The sequence below is a fragment of the Mus pahari genome, chromosome 20, assembly GCF_900095145.1.
Source record: "Mus pahari chromosome 20, PAHARI_EIJ_v1.1, whole genome shotgun sequence".
Taxonomy (NCBI): domain Eukaryota; kingdom Metazoa; phylum Chordata; class Mammalia; order Rodentia; family Muridae; genus Mus; species Mus pahari.
In genome coordinates, this window is record NC_034609.1 from 44,833,863 (window position 1) to 44,845,106 (window position 11,244).

The 11,244-nt window shown below is 52.0% G+C and overlaps 1 protein-coding gene across 2 annotated transcripts in view; it reads right to left on the bottom strand.

The window, feature by feature from the left end:
- Zcchc14 (zinc finger CCHC-type containing 14) overlaps positions 1–11,183 on the bottom strand; it is a 55,252-nt gene extending 44,069 nt beyond the window's left edge. For both annotated transcript variants that reach the window (XM_021220218.2, XM_029532405.1), the window contains exon 1: positions 10,591–11,183. In XM_021220218.2, the coding sequence (XP_021075877.1) occupies positions 10,591–11,175 (585 nt within the window). In that variant the 5' untranslated portion in view covers positions 11,176–11,183. The remainder of the gene's footprint in view (positions 1–10,590) is intronic.
- Positions 11,184–11,244: the final 61 nt, after the last annotated feature.

The window sequence follows — 11,244 nt, forward strand, 5'->3', positions numbered from 1 at the left end:
AGAAGAAGAAGAAGAAGGAGGAGGAGGAGGAGGAGAAGAAGAAGGAGAAGTGAAAGTGGAAAGTTCATAATCAGAAGATGCTTTTTCTGAACTAAAAATCCACTGGAGGACTTAGCAGCAGGCTTGAGATGGCGACACACTGTGACTTTGAACATGGATCTGTAGAAAGTATCCCCACAGCAGAGGGAGAGATCTGAGAGGACATCGATGGGGAACAATAGGCAGCGTGTCTGCGACTGCATCCTCATAGGAAACAGACATGCAGATGGAATGTGTTACTGAACTCCAAGTTCAGCAAAAGGTATAGATTCACAGCTCCAAATGAGAGACCTCCCAGCAGGCAAGCTCAGGAAAGCACAGACACAGCAGAGCCATCAACACCACAAGAAAATCCTGAGCCCAGCCAGAGGGTGACAAAGGAAGTACAGAACAGCTGGAATAGTGCTCTGCTTTTCGAAGCCAGAAGAAGAAAGCTATCAACCAAGAGCTATCAACCTCAGTGACAATGTCCTCCGAGGAGACAGGCGCGTGCCAGCACACGCTCAAAGAAAGTGGCACAAGCTGAGGTTTCTAAGGGAAGAAAGCCCACAAGATGCTAAGAACATGGGCAAACAGAAAGGACCACACTCGCCCACGCCCATGGTTTTGTTCTGCAGCCCAAGCTGGCCTTGAACTTTGGGCCTTCCTACTACATCAGCCTCCTAAATGTTGAGATTACTGGTATGCCCAACCACTTCCTGCCTCCTCCCTCCTCTCCTCTCTCTCCCTACCCCCCTGAGTATTTGTATGCTGAACTGATGTGTGAGGGCCTTGTACGCACTAGGCAAGACAGTCTCTGAGTTTTAGCCCAGCCTCTATCTTCATGTTGATTTTAAAATAAAACAAAAAACTCCTCCCACTGAAGCAGACTACTACACTGTACTATGGGACTTAGGGCCTCTGTTGTTGACATAAGAACCCGCTCGTGTGTGTGTGCGTGTTGGGGTGACCCACTGTGAGACCCCACAGTGGAAAGGAAGGAAGACAGAGAAACAGAAGTCCATGAGTTAATGGAAGCATTCAGGATCCACACAACCAACCAGGGGTAGAAATGTAGCAGATAGAACAAAGAAGACAAGCAGAAAGGCATGAGGAGGCCAGGGGATGAAGGCAGTAATGAAGAGAGAATGGCCCCTCTCTACCCTGACAGGCTTGTACTGCGTGGGCTCACACAGCTCACACAGTCAGAACAGAGCAGGAAAATCATGCCTTTTGCCCAGTGTAAGTTTTGTCTTTAAATGAATCACTGCAAACTACTGGTGAATAGGACTGAGCAACATTAGGCCTGAAGGTCCCAGTGTAGCCCTGGGAGAGGACTACAGATCCCAAGCCAGAGTCCTGCAGTTAGCCTGACAAGGCTGAATGGCCCCGCACACCTCTGCAACCTCCTAGACCAGAGCTGCCTTCCACCTCATTCTCTGGAGATTCCCTTTTATTTCTAACAATGAACTAAGTAAGACAAAGGCCATGATTTGTCTTCACATAATAAAAATAGCCACTAGCTGATGCCACCTTTGCAAACTGCTAAGGCTTACCTGTTTTCTTGGTGCCAAAAGAGGAACACAGATCAACTAACTCTGTGGTGACAATTCAGCACACCCTGCACTGCTGCACTGCAGACAGTGCTGAGCACACGGTAGGCATGTGTGAGCTACCACCATCCGCCTTTCTTGGACCCTTGTGCTCTACCGCACATCTCACTTGAGCCTGAGGGGAAGCCAGAGTGGCCAGCGCCTCCCAGTCCACCCCTGATGGCTCCGGTGGCTCCTCTCTCTACAGTCCAGGCACCCTCTCCCAACCCCACCATATGCCACCAGAGGATGGCCCTCCCCATGTGCTATGCCCGCTGGCCTGCCACACCCTGTACAGAAGCCTCTGCCCCATCTCAAAAAGCCTGGCATTTGGAAATACATGGGCATACCACACCAACCTTCCCACAGCTGCCACTTGACACCTCAAATGTCCCTTCAGCTTTACCAAGTACAGCCCCACGAGGTGGCCACTCGTCATTCCCACAGGTTCAGAGTGATGGGGCAGGGGTGGGCCCCTCTTGACACACTAAATCTTACCTGCTAATGGCAGAATCTTCTGTGACTGTCCTCGGCACATCTATGACTTCCCATTGCACATGCTTCAATGAGGCTCACGTCAGTACAGGTCAGAGGACATACAAACTACAAACAGCCAGAAAATAATTCCTTGGCTCTCTCTTCTGACAGTAGCCTAGTGTCACCAGTTAGACTAAGAGAAGCAAGCTAGCCACTCAAGCCACAGGCCCACTCCCTTTCCTGCCATTGTCAGCAACCACAGCACCCCGCTTGCCACACTCAAGCTGCACGAACACAAAAGGAACGGAGCTCAGAAGCCTTCCTCAGGATCAACAGCTACTCTGCAAGAATGAACTAAGCAGCTAGAGTGCCACAGGAGAGCAGTCTGCTAACGGCTGCTAACGTGTTCCCATGCCGCCCAGGCCCTCACCACTGGGTGAACTTTCTCAGGATCCTGTGGGTTCTATGTATTGGCAGTGAAGACAGCACAGAGACAAAGGCCACACAGCACAGCGGTATCCCCAGAGATGCACAGCCAGCGTTGGGGAAAGATCAAGGCAAAGGCCATTATGTAGGACACAGAGCATGAAACTCCCTGGGAACAGCCCACAGTATGTGAGGAAAACAGTTCCTGCCTCGCCACCAAGCCTACCAGGAACTGGCCACAGCACCAGCCCGGTGTCTTCCCACTGTCTGGAATACATGTCTCTCAGAGCAGATGGCAGTGCAGGGAGACTGAGCAGGCGCCATCTCACCATCTCTGTGCTCCAGTGAGTGGCCTTTCAACAGAGACACAAAGACACCTATGATCTTACCGGGCAGAAGAAATGTAAGGACAAAACCTGAGCGTGTGTGAGCCACTAAGTGGCAATGAGGCAGCCTTGCCTGCACAGGTGCAAGGTGAGGGAAGGCAGGGGACAGCAGGAAGAAAAGATGGCACGCAGACACAGCACGCCATACTGACGACTGCAGACCAGGCAGGGAAAAACCACAGCACCTTCCCAAGACCGAATGCAGGCACCACCACAGTACCAGCCATTAGAAACCAGACCCAGGGCAAGGTCACAAGTTAGGCACACTGCTGTGGTTGCTAAGGGGAGTTGAAGGACCAAACTTTCCGGTGATTTAACTTAAAAAGAAGAACCTGGAAAGATGTTTCGTGTCACATGTGTACCCTTGGCATGTATGCACAGCACATGCCCCAGGTACCATCCAGCCCCATAAGTGTCACTGAGAGCAAGAGGAGACGGGAGTGAGTGGGAAAGAGAGAAGCAGGCATGGCGTGAGGACACTAACCAAAGCTATAATGCTACAGGACTGGCCCAGTAGCCCTCAGTGGGGACAAGGCTACCTAGAAGGCCTGGCTATCTGGGTGGGGCAAGAGTGAGCAGCTTGCCTTGCCACAGGTCAGCTGACGAGGGATGCCCACTTGGAGCTTCAGGTCTATTCGGGGGGTGGGGAGGCAGGGGCAGTTATCAGCGAGAATGCAAAAATCAAAGCTGAAAATACAATGAATTAAACAACTAAAAGAAAAAGAAATGAGAAACCAGTCTCCTCACACAAGTGCGGAGCTAAGCCCCACCCCAAAACCACCTGTATGGAACTGTTCAACAGCCGTATTCACTCACAGCTAAAGCCAAAAAGCTGGCATTCCCTGGACAAGGAAGGAGTGCCAGGGCTAGAGGCTTAGACCACACCGAAGGCTAAGAGTTCACCCTGGGACGATGTCACAGGGGTTGGCCTGCTGGTATACAACTCTAGTCCTAGCACTAGGGAGGCTGAAGCAGGAGGATCATGAGTCCCAGGAAAGCCTAGGCTATAGAGTGAGACTCCATCTCAGAGTAAGCAGTTAACTAAAAATTGAACAACAACAAAACCCTCCCCCACACCCACAAACAGCAAATCCAGACAGGGCTGGGTGCGTGACTACAGAGCAGTTCCATTTGGCACACAACTGAGAAAGACACCATACATGTGTGTCACGCTCACACCAAATCAATTCCGACTGAGGTGAGTCAACAGACAAGAAAGCTAACAAGTTCTGGGAAGATACAGGGAAGTGTCCTCACTTAAGCGGTGTCATGCTTCACATGCGTGCATCACACATGTACCTGTCTCAGTACATGTGATCTACCTAGGCCACGACACCAAAGCTCATAGACGGATAACCAGTCACCGCTCCTCCTACAGTCAGCACTCAGAGGTCAGCTGCCTCTAGACCACAGAGCCCCTTACCTGGTGGGAAGAGCAGTGACAAACTGGTAACGTGGTCACCTGAGGAGATGTGCTACATCACCTGGGGAAGGCCCTGAGGGTGGTTCTCTTTGAATGGCAATCACCAAGGTCTGCTTCTACACTGGCAGGTATGGGGACAGGAGCACGGAGACACACTCTGCTACAGCCTTAAAGAGCACAGACATCACACACACACATGCACACACGCGCGCACACACACACGCACACACACTCTCACGCGCACACGCACACGCACCCATGCACACGCACACACACACTACAGTGCCTTTCAGTGTTCAGCAAGATGTGTCATGGGGACTGTGATACACAAGGCAGGTAAATGACCATGTTCACAAGAGCAAGGTGAACAATTCAGTCACACTCATGTGGCAGGGTCAGGCGAAGGAAGAGTCCAGGGATGGGTATATGAGGAAGGAACATGTAAGCACTTACAATCTTTCCCAAAAGTTCTAAAAAGAACTGTTCTACAAAAGGGATTAAGTGGCTGGGGAAAAGGCAAAACTCTGTTTCGGTTTTTTGTTGTTTTTGTTTTTTTTTTGAGGATTTTTCATTTGTTTTAAGGCAGAGTCTTGCTATGTGGCATTTGCCTCTGGAGTACTGGCCGGAGGGATACAAACCTAAGGGATGGAGTCCCAGGAAGGAAGAGAGCACCACTGGCCCTGACAAGGGGACTCTGCACTCAGGGTCCTTTCGTACCATTTTGGCCATTTGTCTGATTATAAAACCAATTTAAAACATCTCTTAATTTAAGAAACTACTCAATTCCCATCAATTAAAACCATCTTAGCTGAAGACATGCGATGCCAAGGGGAAATGACCACAGGCTGGTATATCTGAAGATGAGAATATACACCATGGGCATGTGGCAGGGTGGCCTGGTTCCTAGTTAACATGCATGTGGCAATGGCAACACGTGTGTGTCAAGACACACATGGGCATGTCCACAAGAAATGCTGACCTGACTAGAGGGTGGAGCATGCTCAGGAGGGGCAAAGAGTAGCTAGCTTTGTTTACACAATCTATGACAGACACCTGACCCTGCAAAGTCCCCAAGGAAACAAGACGGTTAAGGCCAGGGCATCAAGAGAAGCCTGTACCTTCCTCTCTGTGGCCAAGCTGGCTGGTACAAGACCAGCATAGGCTCCTCCACACCCTAACCAAGTGCCCTATAGGCTGTTAGAAGACCAACCACTGCACATCAATGCTTGCTTCCACCCTGGCCTCACTTTAAACAACTTCAAGACTTTCAACCAACAACAAATCCCAGAGTTACCTGCTTTATAAATTTTGACAGTCATTTTGCTTTTTTGTCTTAAACAGAATCTCATTATTGTGTTCAAGCTAACCTTGAACTCATGACAAGCCTTCTGCCCCAGCCTCTCAAGGTGACAAAGTAACATTATCTTTGGCAGGCCATACTTCCGTGTTCCTTCTTCCCTTGCTAACACTGCCACAGCCAAGGTCTGAAGTCAAAGCCTACAGCCATCTCACCAGTGAGCTCACCCTGGATGGGTCCCAGCTCAACTCCTGTGGGTTGAGGGCTTTTTCTGAAATTTGACCCTGCTAAGGTAGAGGGAATCCTAATGAAGGAATTATTTTTCCCCAGGCAAAAAATAATTTATAAAAATGTGGGGTTGGAGAATTGGCTCAGCAGTAGTTAAGAGCACTGGCTGTTCTTCCAGAAGACCTGGGTTCAATTCCCAGCATCCACATGGCAGTAATTCCAGGCCCATGGACCTGATGTCTTTTCGGTCTTCCACTGGCACCAGGTTTGTATGTGGTACAGACACACAGGCAGAAATATCCATACACATAACATAAATCTTTTTTTAAAAATGTATTGTGATCTAACATTAGCCTCCCAGAAGCCAGCAGCTGTCCAGTCAACAGACACAGCACATGTAGGTGACACTTCTAGCAGTGTGCCTGCCAATGTTCTAGAAACTACACAACCTAAGTCAGCTCTCAACCCCAAGGCTGAGTGAGTCTGGCATATAGGACCAAGGCACCACACAGGACGGAACCTCAGCAAAAATGGCTTCAGAAAAGCAGCAAGACTTGCCACTGTTGGTTCCTGTGCACGCAATACCACTGTGCTATGCATCCGACCCTGCTGTGACAGGTTCCAGGTTCTGAAGCCTGACAGCTCTGATGGGGTTCAACTGGTGAAGGAGCACATGGCCTGGCTACCGTGAACGCAAGAGCCTTAGAGCTCCACGTGTGGGGGAAGACGATCACTTGAGAGCCACACAGCCACCCCAGTGGCTCAAGGGGGCCTGCTACAACTCCAGACATGACACGGCTGCTGCTTGCTGCTGGAGAGATGCCACTAAGAAGATATGCCATTAAAACAGAGCTTGAGGGTACTGCGTTGGAGTACACCCACCTAGACAGAAACACACAGGAATGAATACAGACAGCGGACTCAGTACAAGGGACGCGGAGGAGGCTGCCCTAGAGAAAAAAACGGCACCCTCAGGTCACTGCTGCAGATGCAGTCTGTTCTAGCTCTTCTGGAATGCTAGGGGCTATTGACAACCATGTGCAGGGGTCAGGGTTAAAAGAGAAACCAAGCAAAGCCATCAACTCCTCACATGATACCCACAGGACAAAAATGCCTCAATTCCTGACCTTTGAACTGTAATGGCTTGCAAGAGCTTACCAGAGACAAGCAGCCAAGTGGAACTGTAACCCATCTCAGGCAAGAGCTTGCTAGCAACTTTATTCATAGTCTGTGGAGATTGTTCAAAGTCTACACAAGGCTAACTCTAGGGCATACATGGCAAAACCATGGTGGACAGCTCTGGAACTGTACAGCTGTCCACCCCAAACAAAGCCAGAACCTCAATATAGGCACACCATTTCAGAGCCGCTTAAAGGAACAAAACAAAAAGCCAAAAACAACAAAACAACAACAACTAACCCACACAGGGCCACTGGACTGTGTTCTGCCACAGAGCTGGACAGCGGTTAAGCAGTCCCCAGGCAGTGCCCATCCTGAGAATGCAGTCCCTTGGGATAGCCATGTGCTGACAGTGTGCCGAGGAGCACGTGTTGGTGTCAGGCACTCAGGAGTTTACCACAAAGAACAATCTCAACTAAGCCTCAATCCCGACCTCCACCCCCTGGTGAGCAGATGAAGGAAGGAATGGCACTCAGCCATGAAAAAGAGCAGAGAGCTACACTCTTACGAGAGAAGCCTTAAAAGCACGCAAGTGAACACTGCCCAGCACAGGGCCAAGTTCTCACGGTTCCGTTCACGCAACTGCATCAGAGAGAACAAACTCACAGACATCTGGTCATGTCTCTGGGTGGCTGGGTGGGAGAATGCAGGGAGAGCTCACAGGCACGGGTGTCTGAACACAGCTCTGCACAGCACCCTGACCACAATTCAGAGTGAATGCTATGCTCTCTTGCACCAGCTCCCGGACACCAACTTGAGGTGTCAGGGCAGCCTTGAGGTCAGAGCCGCCTTCTTCAGCCTCCTGAGTGCTGGGGTTGGTTACAAGTTGGTACCTCACACCCAGTTAAAGGTCTTGATTTAACCTGCTTCCAAACCCAAGGTTTTCTTCTTTAAAAATGCAAGCACTGCTCTCAGCATCCTGAGATCACACCGAAGGGACAGGAAGCACCTCAGCATTCTGAGATCACACCGAAGGGACAGGAAGCATCCGGCGGGGTAAGGCCTGCAGCCCCTCGTGCTCCCACATCACAGACAGCAAATGGTTTTCTGAACTAAGTCATGCCTGCGCAATGCATCCACAGCTGGGCTTGGTGTGTATCTAACCTCTCAGCTCTCCAGAGGTTGAGGCTGGAGGATAGCAACTCCCAGGCCAGGATGAGTAAGACAATGAAACCTTTGTCTTATTTTATTTTATTTTATTTTATTTTATTTTATTTTATTTATTTACATCCCAAACACTGCCCCCGCTTCCAGAGTCCTTCCCCACATTCCCAAAACCTCAGTCTTTAAAACAAATAAACCACACTTTTAAACTTCTAGGGCTCCTCTGAACAGTGTACATTTTAAAATAAAAAGGGAAACAAGGGCTTAGAGAAGTGACTACAAATACCAAGCTTTCCAGAAAACTCAGTTAGGAGAAATAAAAATTTAAATCAGATAACATCCAAACACACTCCACATCTTCACTACCAAGTGACACAACTCAGAACGAAATGCAAGAGCCACCTTCTGCGGACGCAGAGGAGGCCAGAGTTCAGTGCTAGGGGGCCCCCTCAGCTGGACTTCTTCGGCCAAGGACCCCCCCAAGTACATACACAAGCAGGTTTCCATTTCAGAGATACAAAGGAGCCCAAGTCTAGCTCTGGGGAACAGTCCCTTCGGAGTGACTCAGAGCCAGGGAAAAGAAAGAGAGATGGATCTGTTTGGATCTGAGCAAATGAGACCCAGTTTTCATGGCTAAGTCAAGAGCCCCTGTGCCAGGGCCAAACAATGTCCCCTAACTTTCTAAAGAGGACCCCAACTCTGTCAACCCACAGGATTCCTGAAAACTGCAACAGCTGCAGTGCTCAGGGCAAGACAGCCACTCAAGCAGACAGCGCGTGGCCCTGCAGAACACACTGACAGCCAACATGGCCGCGAAGTACACGGAGAGCACAGCTGCCAGCTGCCCTGTCACCTCTGGAGGACTTCAGCCCATCCTTCTACAGCTCAGGAGATCAAGGCCAGCAACCAGTGCCCAGACCCTGGGGACTAGATGAACCCCACCTCTCGATGGACTTTTACCTGAGACAAAGGCCATCTTATACGAGGTATTGTGAGGGCTGGCTGCTGTGGGGTGGGGCTCAGTGGCCCAGCACCTGCCTGGCATGCACCAGCTCCAGGCTCCATCCCTAGGACAGTGTGGGTGGGAGAGGCCCAAGACATTTGTTCTAGACCCTTCTACTCTGAACTCACTGCCCTGATAAAAACCAGTCCCCATCTCCTACACAGAGTGACCCAGACCTGATTGCCCAAGCTTCTCTCACACGGGTCTGGCCGCACAGGCTGGAAGACAGCAAGCTCCTGGTCCTGGATGAAACTAACTGCAGCTGAGGAGACCACAGACAGGTGACAGCTGGCTGGCCTGAGGAACTTAACTCTCCTTGGGCCTTGCCTTTCTTGTTGACAGCTGCCTAGCACGCAAGAGGGAAGTGAGGTGGCAAAGTGTATATATGTATAGGAAAAAGAAGAAGAAAAAAGCCAAAAAGCAAACCGCAGTCTCAGAGGCAAACGTCAGTGAAAAGATAAGACGCCACAGAAACCCATTCAGGAACCACAGCCACTTCTTAGAGGAAGACATTAAAAAGAAGAAGCCACAACTCAAGGTTCAAAGAGAGCTGAAAGAAAAACCAACGGAAGCTTGATTCCCCGACTACCCCACCTTGCTCACCTTGGGCAGGGGAAGCTGAGAAAGAGTTTTAACTTCAAAAGACTCAGACTGTAGAGCAGCTGGGCAGAAGGCCCAGCTGTGGCCTCCGACTACCAAGGACCTCAATGGCCCCCTGGCACTGGAGCCTTTCTCTCACAAGAAACCTGGGTTCTTGGCTCCAGGGCTGCTGCTGGCCTCCAAAGGCCCAAATGCACACCGACTCCATCACCCACAACTCTACAGCTAAGAGGGATAGCTACTAAGGGATGAGCTCCATCTGCTCTTCTCTATGGCCCCCAACCACCCGGCCTTCAGCTTCCACAAGAACCACGTGCTTTCCCGGTCCTCAAACATCTGGGCCAAAGCTGGCATTTCTGAGCGGACGGTCAGGCTGCCCTTCCCACCCAGCAAGCTGACATTATCATCCTACGCCCAGACCCCACCTCAGTGAGCTTGGGTTCTCCGCGATGGTGCATCACCAGTGACAGCTTACACGCAGACCCTCTGAGGCTGCAAAGCCCCTGTCAGCGGCCAGGCTCTCCAGACAGACATGCTTAACAGCGTGCACCACCCCCACGATCACACACGTATACACGGGTCCCTGTACACCGTACCCCTGCCATGCACGCCCGGGGACACCTGCGCCCAGGTTCCAGGTCGGTGCAAGTAGACATATCAGTGAGTGTTATGTCACCTAAGAACCGGGATTGACAGGACAAAGGCCTTTTCGGGTCCCCAGCCTGGGCCGTGACACCGAATACACAAAGGGGGCCGCGCGTTGACGCAGGCCTCCGGGTCCCTTAATGGGTCCTCTCCAGGCTGGCCAGTAAAGGACCCCAGCCGCGCTGCCCCACCGCGCGCGAGCGTGTGCTCACCTTGTGGCAGGCCGAGCAGGTGGGCAGCGCGCCGCTGGGCCCGGGCGCGTTCTTGCCACCGCCACCGCCGCCGCCGCCACCGCCGCCACCGTTCAGGCTGCTCTGGATCTGTGTGAGCTCCTGGCGCAGCACCTGCTTCTGGTGGAAGCTGAAGGCCGGGTGGTTGGAAGCCATGGTGAAGAGCAGGAGGAACTCATCGCCCGTGCGGCCCTCGTTGAGCTGCAGCCCGTAGTTGTGGATGATGGAGTCGGTGTGCGTGAGCGTGCGGTACAAGACGCCCGCCGCCTCGCGCTGCTCCGAGCCCAGCAGGGCCAGCGACACCAGCAGCTTGCTGCGCACCACCTCGTCCGTCAGGTTGGTGAGGCTGCCCAGGTCGGCCGGGTTGTTGGCCTTGATCTCCGAGTCGCGCAGCGAATGGTAGTCCTTGCGTGCCAGGTCCTCCAGGCACGAGCCGAGGAAGCGCAACTCGAGCGGGATGCACAGGTCCAGCAGGCCGCACAGGAACTCCACGCGCTGCGGCGACGGCAGTTCGGAGAACCAGCGGTACACGCCGTCCCTCTGCAACGGGCAACGCTTCTCCACCATGCTGCCGCCCGCGCCGCGCCCGCCGCCGCCGCCGGGCCCGGGAGCCGCGCGCGGGCGGCCGGGGGGCGC